At 35.5% G+C, this 21,635-nt stretch overlaps 3 protein-coding genes and 1 long non-coding RNA gene across 5 annotated transcripts; all 4 read left to right on the plus strand.

Annotated features, from left to right (window-relative positions):
- Positions 1–744: 744 nt before the first annotated feature.
- On the plus strand, positions 745–3,962 carry LOC143543213 (uncharacterized). Its single transcript, XM_077035584.1, has 5 exons — positions 745–1,243; positions 1,325–1,402; positions 2,287–2,368; positions 2,482–2,624; positions 3,358–3,962. The coding sequence occupies exons 1-5, from the start codon at positions 998–1,000 to the stop codon at positions 3,556–3,558; spliced, it is 750 nt and encodes a 249-aa protein (XP_076891699.1). The 5' UTR covers positions 745–997; the 3' UTR covers positions 3,559–3,962.
- A 2,936-nt stretch (positions 3,963–6,898) lies between these two features.
- Positions 6,899–9,200, plus strand: LOC143543214 (BTB/POZ domain-containing protein At1g63850-like). Its single transcript, XM_077035585.1, has 2 exons — positions 6,899–7,828; positions 8,050–9,200. The coding sequence occupies exons 1-2, from the start codon at positions 6,899–6,901 to the stop codon at positions 8,980–8,982; spliced, it is 1,863 nt and encodes a 620-aa protein (XP_076891700.1). The 3' UTR covers positions 8,983–9,200.
- Positions 9,201–12,380: 3,180 nt separating this feature from the next.
- On the plus strand, positions 12,381–13,200 carry LOC143543197 (uncharacterized). 2 transcript variants are annotated; one of them, XR_013137034.1, is made up of 4 exons: positions 12,381–12,539; positions 12,643–12,765; positions 12,872–12,916; positions 13,014–13,200. It is a non-coding gene; the product is annotated as an uncharacterized LOC143543197 (long non-coding RNA). The 2 variants fall into 2 exon arrangements; XR_013137033.1 differs by having other exon boundaries at positions 12,381–12,765.
- Positions 13,201–17,022: 3,822 nt separating this feature from the next.
- LOC143543215 (uncharacterized) lies at positions 17,023–20,093 on the plus strand. The gene is made up of 2 exons (XM_077035586.1): positions 17,023–18,804; positions 18,888–20,093. Exons 1-2 carry the CDS (start codon positions 17,066–17,068, stop codon positions 19,912–19,914), a joined length of 2,766 nt encoding a protein of 921 aa, XP_076891701.1. The 5' UTR covers positions 17,023–17,065; the 3' UTR covers positions 19,915–20,093.
- The last annotated feature ends 1,542 nt before the right edge of the window (positions 20,094–21,635 follow it).

The raw sequence follows: 21,635 nt of genomic DNA on the forward strand, positions 1-21,635 counted from the left end.
TTGTGGTATTTATAGCCGAAGGTAGGTTTCCAAGGAGGTGTGGCCGGCTGAATAGTATTCATGTTCAACCAACAGTGGCCTACGCACGTGCCCTGCTGGTAGTTGGTGGGTAGGCAGCGGCTGATAGTGACCAGGCCTGCTGTGTACCATTCCTTTTCCACCAACTGCCGGCTATGCACGTGGTATGGCAGTAGTTGGTGAGTAGGCAGCAGCTAATAGTGACATACAGTAAAGGAGCATGCTGCTCGCCATACTGTTGTCAATAAGCTGTCGTATCTTTAGTCAGATCTTTTGCCCATACCTCGTCAGGTACAGTACAGAAGATCTTCCTGTATCGTACGGACTGGCTTATTTGGGCGGGAGTATTCCCCCTCCCGCCACTGTGCGGGATTGTTCCCGGCTTTGCTCATTCCTTCAGGTGACACTGAGTGATTGAGAGCTAAGTACCTTGTGCGTGTAGCCTTGCTGCGTGGGTGGCCTTCCCTGATGGCTTGTATCCGAGGCTGCGGGAACAGGCGGAGTCCTTCACCATTGGGAGGTATTTCCTGCGGGAACAGCTTGCGTACTGCGCGTAAGGACGTCACGTCTCTGAGCATGGTTGGTCCTGCGGATCCAGTTGGTTTCTGCGCAGACGTCCCTCTTCAAGGTGCGTCTTGCGGGTCCAACTGGGCTCTGCTGGGACCTACCTCTTCAGAAGTTTTATACGATGACTTTTTATTTTGTACATATTTCGGGTAGGTTGTTTGTACGCTAAATTGACCGTTAATCAATCAACTCTTACGAGAATTCGACAAGTGGTTGTAGATATTTTTAACAGATATAGACAGAATCTCTATGTGGTGGCTTGTGAGTCGTTAATTCATATTTGCTTTCCTCTGAATCATCACCTAAATCATTACCATTATTATTACGTCTTTCACTTCAAACATTCTTCTTCTTATTATTATTATTGTTCACTTCACTTTATTACTTCCAATCTTTATTCAATTTCTCAACCATGAGGCTGACCACCAATCCCTCAAGACCAATCTTGTTCACCCCTACAAAGTCCGGTTCCAAGGTTAACTGGCTCTATGGCCGTTACCGCCCACCGGGTGTTAGATTGCCCATGATGTGTATGGCCACCAGCTCTACACAAGACACCCATTTGCCCATGAATATAGCCGAGGTTCGTTCTTCAACCAAGCGTCATAACTCGCCCTTTACGGGGAAATCGCAACGTTGGGAGGAAACAATTGAGAAGGTCATAAACTCGTATTCGATTTAATTATAGTTGATAGGATAGCATGATGGTTGTGTTGAAGATTATATGTAATTGGTGTAGGTTATTTATAATTGCCGGTTCTTGGCTCTTTTTGCGGTTATGGGATCGTTAATCGGGTCTTTTCTGTGTTTCATAAAGGTATGATACTATAACAATTTGGTACTACCGTTATCATCATTCGTCATGTGGATGTTAAGTATATGAATCGGACTTGAAGAATTTGAAATTCGATTTTAATCAAATTCGAATTTGAAAGTTTGAATTCGGTTTTCAATTATTCGATATTTAGTAATTGAATTTCGAATAGAATACGAAATTATGATTTTAATTTTTATTCGATTTAAAATTAGTATTCAGTTTAATACATGTTCTAAAAGTTGGAAGTTCAACATTTTGGTTATTAATTCATAATACTTTTGTCGGTTGCTATTTACAGATAATTGGACGTTGTCGCTTTGAATAATTAGAGGATGTTTTGGATGTTGCAACTTTGAATAGTTTATTTGCTTATATATGTTTTTTTAGATTAAAAAACTTAAATTTGTAGTGGTTTTGAGATTAGAAGTACTTTTTTTCCCTAAATTCGAATTGAATTGGTCGAATCTATTTCGAATTTGAATCCAACTTCGAAATTTCAAATTCGAAAATTCAAGTCAAATATTCAAAATTCAATTCATATATTTGATTGAACAACTTTTTGTGTTGTTTTATGATGGTTTGGCTAGCACCACATACACACTTTAGACACCACTTATATGTCACACTTTAGACACCACTTATATGTTATATGACTTGATATGAGCCATATGGCATGCGAATCATACGACACATATAACCTATTTGACATATACATAAATGACTGATACGACACTGATAGTGACAAATGGCCTAGATGGCCATTATTTGCCCATATCATATAGCTTGTTTGACGTCATATGATGTGACAATATGTCTAGTGTACCCTTTTGGAAGTGTTTGTATAACATCGACCTTTTTATGATTGTGCATTATATGCTATCCAGGGTTGTGCCTACGTTGTGGCATCATTCCAAGAGTACTTTGTGAGACATAAGCCAGGGATCTTCCAGCTAGTGGAAGCCATTGGTAATATTTTCAAGCATATCAAAACCAGCCTTAAAGACCAAACTGACCTTTTGAGTTTTTACATAATATGTATTAACGTGCTATGTACATATCTATGGCCTTTTCTTAACCAGATGTGTATCTATTGGGAACTGTGATGTTGGTTTTTGGCATGGGTTTGTATGAGCTTTTCATCAGCAATCTTGACACTGCAAAGTCGGGATCAGATAGAGCAACTACTCGCAGATCTAATCTCTTCGGCTTGTTTGTTCTAAAGGTTTGTTCAGGGCTATATCATATAAAATATACCCAATTCATTAAAAATAATTTAATAAATGACCATTCTACGCTAAAGTTTACCTAAAACTTTATAATTTGATATAGGCCGATTTATTTATTCATTTTTAGCTTAAATATTTTTTGTACCCATTTTTAACTTCTTGTTTCTTTTTTCCCACAAACAATTTACATTTAAAACAAAAACGAAAAGAAGTCGATAAACAAATGTGATAAAGCGATGCAATAATATGCCCTAATGTGATAACCAGATGGATACATATGTGATTGATTATACTTGGTTCGACACTGATTAATGTTAGATTGCTTATCATTCGATTATACCTGGTTCAATTATCTAATTCAAGTTTGACTTACCTAATTTGAACATACAAGTTCACTTGTTCGATTATCTCTGCCGCAGAGAGAACATTAGAGGAGTGACGACAGTTTGGTTCGTTTGCTTATCGTTGATGTCCATCAAAATCCAAATAAAAAAGACGTAGGGTTTAAACAACTATATCAGAAAAGGGTAGAATGGTCATTAAGTATAAATACATTGAAGTTGGGGTATATACGAAGTTTTTACTTTTGGTTGGGTATATATGAGATTTATCCTTGTTCTACTGAATGAAATTTTTAAACGCAAATCCAACACTTTCACGCCTTATATGTTTAGATCTTTCCGTGTCATATACTGACCGGTTTTGTACTTGCTGACAATATTGTTTCAGGAAAGACCAAAATGGTTGGAGATAAAATCCGTTAACGAGCTGAAAACAAAGCTTGGTCATGTGATAGTGATGCTTCTGTTAATCGGATTATTTGAAAAGAGTAAGAAGGCAGCCATTCTAACCCCTACAGATTTATTATGTTTCTCAGGCTCGGTGTTACTATCTTCATGTTGCTTGTATCTGCTGTCAAAGCTTCACTAGACTCAACTTGATCCCATGGGTCAGCCACGTGCACTAAGGCAGACTCGTTCTCTTGTTTATGCAAAATGTATTCCATTATGTATAGTATATACAATATATATTACTTATTAGTGTCCTTACATAAATAAGTTGATGTTCTGTGTCCTAAAAACTATGTTGGATGTTGCCAATACAACAGAACCAACATGTTTATCCAGGCGATCTCTGGATCCCTAGGAACGTATGGACCGAAAAGAGTAGCATGCCTTTGAGGCGAGAGGATTGACCTTGTGGTAATGGGATGTTGTCCTCTTGTAAACATGACAATGGGGCGGATTTGGGATAGATATTGGTTATCAGAGATTCATACCTGATTGTAAAGTCATGTTCCATACAAGGCCAATACCCGTCAGGTGTTGGGTATACACATTTGCGTGTTAAAAACTACATGTTGATGTTTCTAATAACTTTTATACTTTTTAAATTTTGATATAACTTTATTACCGAAGAAAATTAATTATAGAAACTAAAAATTAAGGAAATAGTTGATTATACTATTACCCAATAACAGAGAAGAATAAAAATATATATATAAAATGCTTACGGGTATCATTCGTGAAAACGGGTATGCATGTTTCGGGTTATCGGGTGGATATCCCTTGATACCATACTCGTTATATGTGAAGGCCAAAATCTTATTAAGCTCGATCAAGTAGCAAGTTATTAGCCTGGCAAGAACAAATATTTCAATTACTCTATCTAGTTTAGTTAACTATTTACAAAAGGTTTGATCACAATTATATAATTTTGTAAATTGAGTAAAAGGAGTTTAAGAAAGTGTTTAAGCAACTTTATGAAACTTTTTTTAAAAGTTGTTAAGAAATTCAAACATGAAACAATTATGTAATCTGGTGGTTTAAGAACATTTGTAATGATTTTACTAAATAGTGTAAAACGTCTTTACTATGTCACCTTTATGTAAATTTCATTTGAAAAATGTCCCAAACTTCTAATTGTATAATGATTTCAACAGGTTTCATTTTTATTTTATTTGTTTTTATTTATTAATAAAGGAATATGATATGGTGGTTTTTTTATTAGTTTGTGCAATAAAATAAACAATTAAACACACTCTTTTGCATCCAACTCCTATTTTTCGTTCCACCCTCGCGGCCTTTGTGCCTGAAAAACGTTTACCTGAAATGGTCTGTGAGATGTTTCTCAGATAGTTAGCAGAGGTGTTCCCCATTAGGCCATTATTGATGGCCTAATAACTTTTAAAGCACTTTCTCGTTAATTATTAGGCTGAGTGTGGTGGGCGTGGGCTTAGGCGACAAACGGGCGCGAAGGGGCTAGAACACCCCCCCGGGGGGGGGGGGGGGGCGATAATTGGGCGAGAAGGGACGGGGGCCGGTTGTATTTGTCGCCGGTTGGAGAAGAAAATAATAATATTATATATAAATGACCGTTTGACAACGGTCAAATGTTAAAAAAAAATTATTTAATTTAAACTATGTATATATATATATATATAAACATACACCTTGTTCTTCATTTCATACACAATCCATACTCAAATTCTTCAAAAAATCTAGCAAAATGAATACACAAACAACCCGAACCAACCGAAACTCGTGGAACTCACCGCTGTCATGAGAGAAACCAACAAACAACAAGAAAAAATTGCCGCTATGTTGGAATTGCGGGAAATGAGTGAAGAATACGAATCCCTCAAAGCGGCCGGGTTACACGAAGAGGTCGCATTATTGCAATGACAACGAATTGAAAAAATGCGCGAATATTATGGATATTAGTATTTTTTTAGTTATGTATCTTTTTTTAGTTATGTTTTTTTTGTATTTCTTTTTAATTTTAATGTATTTTTATTTTATTATTTAAATAAATTAGTTTTTATTTGATTAGTTTAATTATAAAAAGAAAATAATAAAAAAAGATACTGTGGGCCCAACTCTACACCATTACACCCCAAAAACAAATTCGCTCGCTTTGCTAACTGGGCGCCACGAGTCACAATTCGCCCCCATTTGTAGCCCCTCCACTACACATAGCCTTATATTTCTTTTTTACTATTTAGTATTTGAAATTAGTTTGTAATAATTAAGCATATTTAACTTTTATTGTTTAAAAGGGAAAAAGTTGATATGATAATTATTCCTAAGAACATGCAAGGTATTAGGTAATAGGTATGGAAAAAGTGTGCCAACTATGTTCTTACTTTTTGAAACGGTGTTTATTGTTTCCTTCACTTTCTTCATGAACCTCCTTTATTAAATTGTGTTATGTTAAGATAAAATGCTGAGCTAAATATAACTTGGATTGGATATGTCAATCGTGTTAGTTTAGTAGGTTGAAAATTTTCAAGTTGACAGGCTACCAATTGAATAGATCATGCCGAACCCAATATATATATATATATATATATATATATATATTAGTGTTGTGTTTAGAGTCAAATATTCTATGATGATTTGCGAGTATGGGTAATATTAATTTAATCAATTTGATTACAACAACCAGACTCAATGAACCATTTTATGTAAATAATGTCTTTTCAAACTCTTAATTATTTTTCTTTCTCTCTTATTTACATTTAATAAACTTCAATTTATATATTTAGCTTGAATTATATGAATCAAATAAAAAACATTGAAATAACAAGAAGGTGAGAATGTGCAGTTGAGACTAATAAACACGGTTGATAATAATGAGAAGTTGGTGAAGAGTTCAAGAGAAATAATTTTCCTTTTTAAAATCAGCAACCGATTCAAAACATTGAGTGAAACCAAGTCACAAGCTTGATTTAGTCTTAACCACTTTCAAATCAGTCCGGTTTTTTCCCTCTCATAAACTCGTCTCTAATCCGATCCACTTTTGACTTTCTCTGACTCTATCATTGGACGGTAACGGCAGTAGTGTTACACACTTGCACCAGGGAATACAATATTACAATGTATCATGTATGTTACGTTGTTACTATGTTAGGTCTCAATATTCCAAAAAAGAAGTAACTGTTGAAATGGTCCGTCAAACTTATTATAATCTTGTAAAAAGGTTTATTATTGTTGATGATGACAACATGTATGTATGGATATGTATGGTAACTATGAGTCTATGACCTGTCTGTCTGTCTGTCTGTCTGTCAGTTTCTCTCTTTCACACATAATAACATAACATAACAACACACACTTTCTTGTATCAACCGCCATTAACAAACAACAACTACTACTACATTATTATTTCTTTATGTTATATTATATGGTAGTACAACTTTGATGCCAAATTAACCTAAAAGACGACAACAATATAGTAATATACCACCCACTCATATTCATATATTCATATGCATATGGCAGCTGCCACCACTGCCTCCTCACACCCCAAAAAAAAACCCACCATCAGATTCCGCCGCCGCCGTGTTATTAAAGAAACCACCATCTCCGCAGCCGCCCACCACCACCCCGCCGCCGTCTCGCCGGAAAACACCTCCTGGTGCTGCCCTCCCGCCGTCTCTTCCTACAAACCCACTTCAACTCCGCCGCCGCCACCACCGCCGCCGCCGGAAAAGTCGCCGGAATTTTTTTCCGTCGAAAAGTTTCAACCTTTAGACTCAGAAAAAAATCTTGGGAAACCCCAAAAGACACCCAAAATGCCTACCACCACCGCCGCCGCCGTGCACGGCGGCGCCGGCAACTACCAAGAAACATTGTCGCCATCTTTTACCCAATTCAACTCTGCACTAACTGCCGGGCTTTTGAACCCGATATCGTCACCGCCACCGACCCGATCCAGCCCGACTCTATTCGAAATGATGGCGAATGAACCCGATTCGAAGATCACCAACAATGGGCCAATTACAACCCTTAAAAGACCTAGTAATGGTCACGTGATCGGTCACGTGATGGAACAAAGATTGTTGGACATATTGTCCTGTGTTAGCCCTGGGAGTATGTTTAATGACCCGGTTTCGAGTGATGTGAAGCTTACTTTGAGCTCTAAAGATGGGTTGAGTGTTTGTATGAATGTGCATAGGCAGATCTTGGTGACTCATAGTCGGTTTTTTGCGGATAAGTTGGTGGATAATCGACGAAACGTTGGGCTGCAAGGGCAGCAATTAAGAGGGTTGATTGATAATAGTAATCCTTACATTGTTGAGATTGCTGATTGTGATGATATTGAGGTTTATATCGAGTCGATTCGGTTGATGTATTATCAAGATTTGAAGAGGAAGCTTATGAAAGATGATGTTTCTAAGGTTCTTGGTATTTTGAAGGTAATCTTATTCAATTTAAAATCAAGTAGTGTAATTATGTAATTGCGTTGTAGTTTAATTACACTATGTTGTATATATAATTACAATACTTGATTCTTATAGTTAGCACGTTAATTTAATTTGTATTTGATCCAAACCTGATTTAACATATACCTTACTATAGTTAGTTTTGAATAATGTTTATAACATGTAATGGGTCTTTACATTGTAATATAACATAGGTGTCGGCAGCAATAGGGTTTGATGCGGGGGTTTTATCTTGTTTGGAGTATTTAGAGGCGGCTCCATGGGCCGAGGACGATGAAGAAAAGGTTTCATCTTTATTATCCGAGTTGCAACTTGAAGGGGTTAACGCGGGAGAAGTTTTAACACGAGTATCATTTGATGTTACACATGGGAATGATGATAATGGTAGTAATAATAATAATAATCAAGAAATACTTCTTAAGCTTTTAAATGTAGTTCTTGAAGGAAAGGATGAAAAAGCAAGACGCGATATGAAGGTTTTGGTCTCGAAAATGCTTCATGAGAATTCATCGAAAGATGATTTGAAGAAAGAGACGTTATACTCTGCGTGTGACAAGTGTTTAAATTTGTTACAATGTCATTTCTTGAAAGCTTCTAAAGGAGATTTGCAAGATGTGGATCAAATCACACGACAATCGGGTAATTTACATTGGCTTCTTGATATTTTAATCGATAGACAAATATCAGAGGATTTCTTGAAACTATGGGCATCACAAACCGAGTTATCTGAAGTGCATTCTAAAGTGCCTGGGATTCATAGATATGAAATTAGTCGAGTTACTGCAAGATTGTTTGTGGGTATCGGAAAAGGTCAACTTTTGGCTTCAAAAGAGTCAAAATGCTTGCTTTTACAAACATGGTTGGAACCCTTTTATGATGATTTCACTTGGATGAGAAGAGGGTCAAGAGGGCTAGACCGTAATTTAGTCGAAGAAGGGTTGAGTAATACTATTTTGACTTTGCCTCTTGATTGGCAACAAGAAATCTTGATGTCTTGGTTTGACCGGTTTTTGAACTTGGGTGATGATTGCCCGAATATACAAAAAGGGTTTGAAGTTTGGTGGAAACGAGCGTTTTGGAGAAATCCCGAGTTGCGAAAAGGGTTTGCGAATGGCGGGAACTCGTGAGGTTCGGGTATGTGGGCTTCTTTGTTTCTTCTTTTATCATATAGTTTAGGTAAAATGATATTTGCATTTCTAAGTTCTAACTTAAGGTTATATGGAGAGGATGATTTATGAATAAAAGAAGTCATTTGGTCAAAGTCAAATCTTTTAAACATTTTCCTTTTTGGGGATCTTTTGTTTATTCATGATTTGACGATTTGTGGGCTAAAAATAGAATTGTTATTTAACTTTATTTTGGTGTTCATAGTTGTAAAACACACTTGATATTAAGTTTGACACTAAGGGATTATGTATTTATTGATATGTGGTTGCTCATGATACATAAAAATGTTATAAGTTGCTATGGATAATGACGAAAGTTGACTTTTCAACAAGTTCACAATAAATTTTCTTTTTTTATAATATATATTTAATATTTAGCTTAATTTATGTATCGTGACAATTTTACGGGGACTACACGAAGAAAGTATTTTTGTTAACCTTTTTTTTAGAGGTGGGCAAAAAAACCTCGGTTTCAAACCCGACCCGGAACCGTTCCTACATGAACTGCGGGTATTAACCAGGTTTTGACTTCTTAGAAAAAAACGTATCCTGACATGGTTTCACCTCTGTCCGGTCAAAATCCGAACCTGACCCAGCTAAAACCCAACAAACCTGGTAAAAACCTGAACATATCCGGATGCAGTTCCTACCTTACCCGTTTTTTGACTTTTGTTAACTATACCCAAAATTCGTTTCTTCCAGATTTCGGTATAAAAGCGTATCCGGATCCGGTTTCACCTCTACCCGGTCAAAATCCAAACCTTCCCCCAGCTAAAACCCAACAAACTCAGTAAAAACCCGACCATACCCCGATGCAGTTTCTACGCGACCCGGTTTTTGACTTTTGTTAACTATACCTAAAATTCGTTTCTTCTCGGTTTCGGTTCATGAAAATAACTTTTTTATGCGGCTCTACCCCCTTTTCTAATAAAAACGTTGGCCAACTCTTGTGGTCCCTCTAGTTTGGCCAATAAATTTAAGTTGATTACCTTTCCTTTCGGCTCATTCGTGATGTATGTTATGTCTAATTACATTTACAATGACCATGTGGGCTAGTATTCTGTTTGATTTGAATTGTTTCATTTGGGCTCAAACTATTGTATGGAATAATGGTATTTGTATTCATCATTTATTTTAATACCCTTGCTTAATAAATTGACACATACTCACCATATGTGCATTTTAATAAGAAAAGAAATTCAACTGAGGTGACCTAATTTGTTGCACTTTAAAACCTGCCCATGTCAAACAAATATATTGTTTATAGATGATATTAACTTTTTTTAATTTTTAAATACTAAAAGATTAAAGTTTTATGTGTAACCAAAAGAAAGCTTTATGTTCAAACAAAAGAAGTCTAACAAGTCACTCAAGTCAGATTAAGATTACAACTACAGATAAACTAGGCCATTTCTCTCTTGCATAATAGCCTTCTCCATAGTCCCTCATCAGTCATCACCCTCATGGGATCACTAGACATCACTCTCCATGTGCTAACAACAGAACTGATTAGGCGATAACAACGTTTAATCTGGATAATTTTGGAATTTTAGGGGGACGGGGTGGTATAAGTAATTGTCACTTAATCAATTGGCTCCAACCAATCAAACTATACCACCTCATCTCTAGTTCTACACTTTTCTTGGGTTGGGACGGGATAGTGATCATCACTTGATCACTTGACTCATTCCCAATAAATTCCCTCTATATTCTTCTCCATTACACATGTAATCACCATCACAAAAATCACCTATCAATTTATATTAAAATAATAAGTTTAAAATTTAAAAGGTTGAAAATAATCTAAACTACATTAAAGAACATACAGACACTTTATTTAGAAATAGTTAGGTAATTATTTGAACAATATGGCTTTATTCATATCAAGTTATAAGTTATTTTTTAAAGTAGTTGATGGAATTTAAACTTTTAACTTAAGCCATGTTAACATTGAAGTCAAATGGGTGTGTGTATACTATATATTATATATATATATTTAAAATGCATTCAAGGTTTATCTCACATATATCCCTGTTCATTCCTTTTACAAGCCATGATGCTTAGTGTACTCATTTTCAATGCACACCTATACATACACCAATACATACATCTATTACACATAGTCTGCCACTGAACACGTGTTTTGCTCTGTTTACAAATCAAGAAGCTTCCTGTATAATGATTTGTTTGAGATGCATACTAGGTTAAATAGAAGTAATGACATTGAGAATTTTGTTTGTTGTTGATGTTTTGGGTGCCTGCCAGGTGTTTGATGAAATGCTTCGTCTATGTTCATGAAATATATTCACTAAAATTGGTTTGTTTTAGATTCATGTTTACATTTTTGACGTTGGTGGTGCACACATAATCGGTTCTTTTGAACCTCTAGCAAGTAAGTAGGGATGACCTCGGGATGGTACCGGTATGGACGGGTACCCATCCCGAAAATCCAAAATTTTAAATATTTGGTACTATCGAAATGTTCGGATCGGGATTGGTACCGTTATCAGTTCAGTCATGGTACAATGCCCGGTTTGGTACCGGTAATTCGTCCTTAATTCGAGAAAATTTACTATATGAGGTAAATCTGTTGTAACACAACAAAGTAGCAAGCTATCATACACATTATAAAATAAAACACATATGAACACAAAACACCAATCGAGCCTTCAGGACTTATTGATTATGCATGTTTGTTGGTAACCATTTGCAAGCTTAGTTTACTTATCTTTAAATCCATATGCTGCCATGAATAAGCTGGTACGTTTTTGAAGCCCTGCTGGTTATTTACATTTTGATGAAATCAAATAGCACATGTCTTCATTTGTGTGTTCTCCGTTTGCTTTAGCTTTGTAGTCGGTATATACTCTATGTCTCAGGTTAGGTATCACTTTTGTTTTATGTTTCAGATTAGCTCGCACATTTCTCTAATTGTCACATTTGTCAGAAATTTCGTTTTCCAGTTTTGATTGGGCCTGTCGGACCGAAAAATAAAAAACTTTGTACCGGCAATCGGTACCGAAAACGCTCTTTCCTACTACCAAGTATGTAGCCAAAAACAAACAAACACCAACAAAACATCCACCCAAAAACAGCCAATGGTATTTTTAACAACCAACAAAAACTTTTCCAAGCCAAACTTTAATTACTTTTGTCATTAAGAATTAATTATTTTCGACATTAATGTTGGAAATCATATTTTATTTATAAAGTGGCTGCTGTAACAAAAGCAAATTGTTACTGCTGTTTTGATAATCTTAAACACAGTTCTATTAAAGAAATGTGACCCTTTGCTTTTACCCTCATTATTGAACATTTGTACATGTTTATATATATATACATACACTTCTGTTTCCTATTTGCATGAATGATATACTTTCTATATTTGTTGTTGCGTTATGTGCTTACCATTTTTTTAATCAGTTTGGATGTTGAATTATGCAGTTACTTGCATTCCCTTCCTTTGCCACACACGTTTATGTATTTTATGTTCACGAATCCCATTTGCTGCCAATGAGGTATTGTATTTGATTTATCTTCTTCTAATTTCAGTATTAGGTGCGGGTTTTCGAATATCGGGTAAAATTCATAATATTAGAGTTTTGGGGTATGTTTCTGCAGTTTGGTAAGGTGATGAGCACAAAGCATAGGTGGTAACAGTGACCATGGAGTATATCACTACGGAAGCAAATGATGGTGGTGCCATTAAGCCTACATACTGATTCACCTAATTTTGCTTGAAGGGTATTTTGGTCGTTCTTGCAGTATTGGTTCTGAAACAATTGTGGGTATATTATGAGTTTGTTTGTTTTGATAACTGCCTGTTTATTTGGCTGCTTGATTTGTGCAGAACCTGAAGAAGGCAGGTTAAAAGCTTTTCACAAGATAATAGAATGTATGTAATCTTTTCTTCTGCTTTCCTATTTTAGTTACTCCATTAAAGTGTGTATAAGCATGATTTGGATTCAACTATTTGATTTTTCTGGCTTTAGGTAAGTAAATAGTCCGCAAGATTTGAGAGAACCCCTTACTCGGATAGGAAGACACAAGACAATGGAGAATCACTATACCAATATCTCTTTGAAGTTCATTGTTAAAAAGTTACATTATAGGTTAGGTTACATTTTATTGATTAAAGGTCGAATTGACTTGGATTTTGTATATAATTGTGTTTTGTTGGTACATGTCAAATTGAAAATGTTGAAAATGTACATGAACAAATTCTTCATTGCCTTTGACGTGCCCCGCCGCAACTCGCGGGTACGATTACTTGTTTCTTTCAAATTGTTGACCTTTAGTGTTTCTTTCAAATTGTTGACCTTAAGTGTTTTTCTTATAGTTAATTATTTCCATGATTTTAATTATCTTCTTTTATTATAATTATAATTCAATTAAAATACATTATCATCGTCCAATTTTCGATAATTATTTTCGATAATTATTTTAACCCATGAGTGAACCCAAAGGGTGTGTGGTTCAGACAAACTGAAAATGATGGGCTCGTATTTTGTTGACCAACTCAAACTTTTGAATTTTTGATGGATATAAAATCTTTGTAGACTTTAATACCAACCTATCAATCATTAAATATGACTATAATGGAAACTTTGAAAATAATGTGTTATATTAAAAAAACACAGCCGACTCAATGGTGGTGTAAAATTGCAAGCTTAAAATTAAATTATTTGGTATGGGTATTTATTTATTTAACATGGATATCATTTAATAGGTTTCATTTTTTTTTTCTTTTGCTAGTTTATGATAGTATGGTATTAGGTGACACTAGAGTCGCTTAATTATCAAAACTTGTTTACCACCATCACGATTGCAAGTATCATTTTCTTTTTAATACCAATATAAAACTATTATTCAAACATTACCATTACACATAGAATGTAAACGAACCATAAGTTGTGTTGTTACCTTTTTTTAATTGCAAAACTAAGTTTTTTTTTTAAAACAATATTATTCTAAAGTCATAACGTTACTATGATATAAACAATATGTAAAAGTTTTAGACCTTTTAAAATATAGAATTGTTACTTGTTAGAGATGTAATTGATATTGAATAGTTTAAGTTGCTTTTCGATGGCTTTCAATTATGACCGAATAAACATCCTTACTGTTAAATTAATAAAAAACACATGAAAAGGTTTTTAATTAAGCAAATTGACATGTTTAAAAGTAATTTTAAGTTTTTAACACAACCTATTACATTCCTAAATGACATATAACCAAGTTTTAGGTAAGTAAATAATATCTGAATAATTTTCTTTTAGAACATTTAACTAACAACTAATCTTACTTCTAGATTTATATTTACCATCCTTATTAAAACACTACAATGAGACTTTAATCTTTGGGAAAATTCCCAAAATAGCATAGCTTGATCCAAATTTTTCAGAAATAGCCTATATTCTACAAAAATATCTAAAATAGCATAAAACTCCTGTTGGATCCGACGGAAACAAGAAGAACTTATCCGACGGATTAGTATAGCCTATCAGATGTTGACACGTATCCAAATTTTCAAGTGCATCCAACAATTTTTTAATCTATCCGACGGATTCGTGTTCTAGGCGACCTAATAATAAACAGTCGGATCCGACGGATCAGCTCATGCTTCCGTCAAATTTGACCATTCAACTTGACCGTCGAACCCTATATTTTCAATTAAGAGGTTTTAGTCTTTTAGATTTAGAGTTATAGAGTGAAATTGAAAACTATGGTTGTGTTCTTCTCAAAAAAGCTAAGCAATTTTCCTGATTTTGTGAAGAAATAAGAAAGATAAAGATTGGTTATGGAGGTTTAGGGTTTAAGAAATACTACCTTAGACTTATTAAATTTCCGCATAATCCATTAATACGTTGACACGTTGACAAGTGGTGCGATTTCAAAAGTCCACGAATTCCGTCGGACCGTGTTGAAATTCGGTCGGATAAGACGGGATTTTTAGGCCATTTTAAGAATTTTTATAGAACATGGGCTAGTTTCGAAAATATTAGAAATTTTCTTTACTTTTATGCTGTAAAAGAAATAAAAAAAAATCAATAAATGCAGTTTACTTATTTATAGGTTAAACAGTTATGTCGTTTGACTAGTAATAACAACAACACATGGTGGGTCAAACTCTTGGTAGTTGCGACAACATATCGTAATTCCAAAACCAACCCAAGGGCAAAACCGTCAAACAAATTAATTAATAAAAAAAAGCAATGACGTGGTTATTGGCGAATACACGCCACTATAGATACAAAACCCACTGTATATATATATATATACACACACAGAGACACATAGCGATAAGCTTACTTTTATTCCCACCTCTCAATTACTGGATTCGTTGCTTCATTTGTATCTCACTGATTATTTGATTTTCATTTTCATTTCGATTATCTTACAGGTATACAAAACCCTACTTTATTATTATTATTAGTTTGTTCATATAATTAGTGTTGTACGGTTGAGATTTGAACAGATTTGGTGTTTATATCCGTTCGATTAATAGATCTGTAATGAATTAAGTGACGGTTATTGGTTCGATTAACTGTTTTAGTGACGGTTTTGAACAGAGATTGATGCGCATGTGTATGATTTAATTATGTGAGTGTGTTGTTTATGATATTTTGTGGTCAACACTGCTGGATCTGCGATGATCCGTTGATTAGATTGGATGTGTTTGAAGGCTGTAACATTTATGGAATTTAATATTCTTAGGTGTTGGTTGAAAGCTATTATTATTATTATTATTATTATTATTGGGTGCAGAGTTACTGTACGAAAATGCTTAACTTACATTAACGTACGCTAGACGCTCAAAGGCAAAATACAAAGGCAAAAACCTAAAACGCTCAGAAAACTCTCACAAAACCTTAAACGCTCGTTAAACGCTCAAAAAAAAGTGAAAAATTGATCGATTAACCATCCAAAACTGTTTTTTTCGGTGAAGCAATGATTGATTGGATATGTATTGACGATTCCGAGATGTTTGGATGTGATTTCATAGATCGATTCGCGTACGTATTTTTACGTTAAGCATCTTCGTATTGTATCTTTTCACTATTATTATTATTATTATTATTAATTAACTATTAACTCTTGTTGAAGCAGTTAATTAACTATTAACTATAGTTAGGGTTTTTTGGTTGAATGATTGTGTATGCGTAAGTCGAAAGTCGGTGACTGCCAAGTCAAATTATATATGTTTTGACTTCGTATTAGGGAATTCAAGTTATGTAACTTTATCTGTTATGCCAATTGTTTGTGTTGTGTAGCGTTTTGAACGATTGTTTTTTGATCTGAATTTGCAGATTGACCTTATTTAGAAGAATTTTTATATGTTTTGAACCTATTAGTCGGCTTTATAAAGGAAGAAACTGTTGATCTGTACAAAAGTTTGTAAGAGATCATAAAGGAGGATTAATCATGGATTCAAAAGGGTTGAAATTGCCTGTTTCTGGATCTGACAAGGTGAACATCACGTGGTCCGACTAGTTTGGAATTTGGATGAAGGCTTGTTGATTATGTTGACTGAAAAGGTTGACTTTTAAACTTTTGTTATTGTGCTGTTTCTTTTTAACTGCAGATGGAAGCGTCTGTTCTTGGATGCCGTTTAAGTGAGAAAGCGGAACATTTACCGATCAAGAAACGGAGATTCTTGTTCATGAATTCGTCACCACCACATAACACCGACGGGACTGAAAGTGTTGCAGCATGTCTCCAATCTTCTGTTCAGGATGTTCATCCGAAACCGGATGACAATTGCCCACCTGCTGCGTCTTTGAAAGTTGCTGACTTGTATCTAAGTGAGAGTAGTGGTAGTAAACTGGATGTTCATCCGAAATCAGATGCCAATTGCCCACCTGCTGCATCTTTGAAAGTTGCTGACTTGTATCAAAGTGAGAGTAGTGATAGTAAACTGGATGTACAGAAGCTTATTGTGTATAGTAAGAAAACTATCGAGAAAGAAGGTATTGGTACTACATCTGTAACTCCTGGTACTTTAACTTTAGAATTGAAAGCAAAGAATGTGAAGTCGGAGAATATGTCTGCTAAAGAAACTGATTTCTGTATACCATCAGCTCCTGTTAAAGATGTTGCCTCCTCTTCGGTCGCTAATTCGACACTGAATGAATCTGCATTAGATAGTTCTTGCCCACGTGCTCATTCTGAATCAGAATGTACCAAGAGGGATCAGGTAATAAGTAATACACAACAGTTTGCTGCTTTGGATGATAGATTAAAGTGGGATTTGAACACTGTAATGGCATGGGAAGAACAACAAGAATGTGAATCTGGACATTATAAGCAAGGAAAGGAATGTGGAAGCGTTTCTGAAAATATACAAAATGAAACTGCGCCTGATAAGTTGAAAAATTTGATTCCGAAAGTTGAGCGATCAGAGCTGGAAGAGTGTAAACCGGTCGGAAAATTGTTGTCTCCTGTTGTTAATATTGATCATCTTGCTGTAATCAATAAAATAAGATCAATGCATAGTCAACATGCTGAAAGTTGTATTCCTGATACGGTTTCTAGTGCTCTCACATTGGGGAATCCAGTGTCTAAAATTTCTGCAAATCTGGCGAGTGTAATGGCCGCTGGCACAGGTTTTACATTTATGCCCTCAGGTTTTGGTAATGGTATGAGCATGCGTGAAAATGTTGTTTCATCTAAAACCAAAACCGTTGGTTCTGGGAGTAATGCTAATAATCATACTCTTGCTAGTGTGCAAAGAACCGAGAACGATAAACTTAATTTGTCACTTGTTACTGCTTCCTCTCTTGAAGATGATAAAGCTAATGTCAAAAGACTAATAACTAGCAATAGGGCTGCTATGGAGAATATGGTTTACAGCGGGACTGAAAGTTCCCAAAATGTACCTGTTTCATCTAAAAGTGTTGTTACTGGGAATAATGTTAATCATGCCATGTCGGCTGTACAAACAATTGAGAATGAGAAACTTAATTTATCACTTGTCACTGCAGCCTCTACAGATGTTGTAGCTCATCAAAGTGGTAGTATCTTTGATGATGAAGATGATAAATCTAAGGTCAAAAAAGTAATCACCAGCAAGGGGATCACTATGGAGAATCCACCGGCTGCAGTTTCTTCAATGCGTACTGTTGAAGTTCCACTTCAATCTGGAAAATCACGCACCGACATTTCCAATAATATTATTAATAATAGTAAAGAGGCTTGTGATAATGAGAATTTTCCAAGCGACATTCAAGCAGGAAGTGAGGTTGATAATGTAGATGAAGTAGTCTCATTCGGTTATGAGGATTCACAATTTGAAGACGGAGAATTTAGGGAATCAAACATACAAACATGGGAAGGGAACGAAGATAGACAAACTGAACACGGTTTAGAAAACAAGGATGCTTTTGGTACCCATGAAAACGGTTCCTTAAAATCCACTGATGTCGGGTCTCAAAAGGGAACAGATGAAAGTTCTAGTGTATTATTGCCTGAAAAACTTGACAGCGGTGACCAAATAAGTTCTGAACCAAATGTGACCGAAAACTGTACAACAGAAGTTACTATGAAAGATGCTAGCCAATCAGATCAATGGAAAATGAATGATTCAGAATCCGATCTCCAGCCCGAGAATCACAGCTCTTCAAGTAATGTAACTAAAATAAAAGATTTAAGTGGTATAAAATCATCGTCATCTAGGGTAGCTGAAGATCTTGAAACAAAAGGTGAACTTCCAAGACTCTATAGAAGAGAATCATCGACACGTGATGCATTTATTAGTAGGAGTAGATTCCGTATGCAAGGGAGGTAATTCAACTTGATATTAGTATTAATTATTAAATTATCATGCTTAATAAATAATGACAAAGTCACAATTATTATGTTTGCAGTTGCAGCAACCCTGATGACTCAGCTTCCCAGTCTGTTAGGGACCCAGGTGTCGTAAGGTCTGTTAGACATGGTAAATACACCGGTGGCGGCGGCACGTGGGACCGGTCCCCACCTTATCCCGGCTCGTCCTTCCGTCGTTCTTTACCAGAAGATGATAATTTGACAGACAAAGTCGGTGTTCGTGTCAATCCAAATGTGACACGTGGATCTTTCAGAACCAGATTGACAGTGAATTCTGAAGAAGACGAGTTTCGTGCGCGGTTAGGGTTGAGACCAGTTGGTGAAACGTGTCATAACCGGTTTGTAAATGTAGGACGGGGGAGATCGTTGAGATATGGTTCAAGGCATAATGATGTGGGCCCCAGAGACCGATATTATGGACATCCTGCAAACGATGAACCGCCAATGGAATATTCGCATTCTTTTCCCGCTAGACAACGTTTCTTCCATTCTGGTTCAACATCTCCTCCAAGATCCCGAACCCGCTCTCCAATCGGTGAAGGTTTTAGAACACGTAGCAGATCTCCTATGAGACCTGATACTAGAATCCGAAGGGAACCTGGTTATCGACACAGTTTTGAATCAGACCATGCCGGTGGATACAATATGGAACAATCTAGAAACAATAACTCCCCTCCTAGTACACGGTTTTTAAAGTACAAACGCTCTTTTGTTTTCAACAGATCACCGCCACCACCAAGTGGAGAACGAGAACGTGAACGTGAACGAATTGGTTTCTATGAATCTTCTAGAAAAACAAAACTGAACGAAAACTATAGATCCTCACGGTTTTCTGAGCTTCATGGTGGTGTGAGAGACGGTGATGGAATGGATCATGGGTATAGGCGGGGTGGGTTTGCTAGGCCATGTGACATGGGTCGGCCCGTTAAACATATTCAATATGAGGAAGACGGTTATGGTCCTCCGGTCTATGATTCTCGTGATAAGGATGACTTGGAGTTTCATGGACGAGTGAACCCGAAACCTTACCCGAGGAGGGCTAGAGAAGACCGAGACAAGTGGTGACCAGTCGTTTGAAATGACTCGATGAGTGAGATTTTATCTGGTTCTGGTCCTATTAAATTTGCTACTTCCTTTTTCAGAATTCTGATTCATGTTACAAATAGATCTCTTTGGACTTAGGGAAAATGATGTTAGTCACCGAGTTTGGCAACCGGGTTATGACTCGACTCGACTTGACTCGTTTCATCTCGACTCCCCGACAACCATCTAAGGTTGGGTTTGGTTCAAAGTTGAAGAGAATCACAAATATATTATCTTAATTAATTAAATTTTATGTTGGTCACATTCTTGATGATAGAATCTTGAGGACGAGGGACGAATGAAGAACTGAAAGCGTGCTCGTGTTCGTGTTCGTGTTCGTTGATATTGAGGACCATCTAGAATGAATGAATGAATGAATGAATGAATCATTTAAAGGACTAACTAGTTTGGTAGTCTATTGGATGGTGGATGAAAGAAAGGTGATTGAACATACTGTGGTCCAGATCTTGAGGGGTCGGTTTGTCTCATTTGTCAATTTCTATGGGCTAAAGATGAACTGATTGTTCGTATTTATATATTTTCTCAAAAAAATAAAAAAATAAAATTGATGTGTGCTGCATTTTCTTTTTTATTTATTTAATTGCTTTCTATTTTATTACAAAGCTAGAAAAAAGCAAGTGGACTTGTATCTATAGTTACTTTCCAAGCTAGTAAAGATACACCGGTAATTCACTCTGGTCGAAAATGGGGGTGTTCGCTACGCATAAAGTTTTTGGGGAAAAAAAGAGGGTAAAATTGCACTAATGCGCAAAATAAACAGGGGGGCTGGGCCCACCCCTGACCCTCAGTATGCTTCGCTCTTGATTCTATCTCTAGCTTATATCGTCTGTTAATATGGACTTGAGACCTTAACCGATAATAGACAATACAGTAAGAATTGCTGAAACATGTGAGCTGCCTATGAAAAGAATCCAATTAAAAGGATCTAGAACAAAATCCGGTATTTTACCAATATAATATTACATGATGATATGTTCGTGTACCTGTGTAGTTCAATATTTTAGGTCTTACATCCTATTTGAACACTATCGAATTATTAGTTTCACAATTTTTTCTTTTGTTCATCTATAATATCGGTCACAAAATTTCAAGAAAAAAAAACATTTTATGAGACTTATTTGAAAATAAATATAAAAATAAAAATGCACCAATCACATGGTGATAACTGACAAAATTCTAAATATCCCAATAATCTTTTTATAGAATAAAAAATAAACAATTAAAAGTGATTTGGACCAAACACCAAATGATGATAGCATTATGTTATAAGTGATGGCTTCTCTTAACAAAAGATCAACACATGAAAGTCCAATTACCGACCCAAGTGTGTGTCCTTTCTTTCGGGAATTATCCTATAATATATTGAAATCTTAAAAGTTAAAAGTAATACGAATAAAAACTAGTCATTTCAACATAAAGTAGAGTCATGTAAGACGTAAAATATACTAGACAGAGTGGTAGAATTATACCCTTTCTTTTTCTTTTGAAAACATGGAAATTGGACAAACATCATAACGTGCAATTAGAAAAAAAAAACTGACATTGTTATACGCGACACAATGCAATACCTTTATTATTATTATTATTATTATTATTATTATTATTATTATTATTATTATATACTTAAATTAAAGATAAAAGTTCGATTTTATATATAACTCAAAAAATATTATAATGCATAA

The sequence above is a fragment of the Bidens hawaiensis genome, unplaced genomic scaffold, assembly GCF_021521415.1.
Source record: "Bidens hawaiensis isolate Kalapana, Puna unplaced genomic scaffold, B.hawaiensis_p1.1 tig00013078_1, whole genome shotgun sequence".
NCBI classification, from domain to species: domain Eukaryota; kingdom Viridiplantae; phylum Streptophyta; class Magnoliopsida; order Asterales; family Asteraceae; genus Bidens; species Bidens hawaiensis.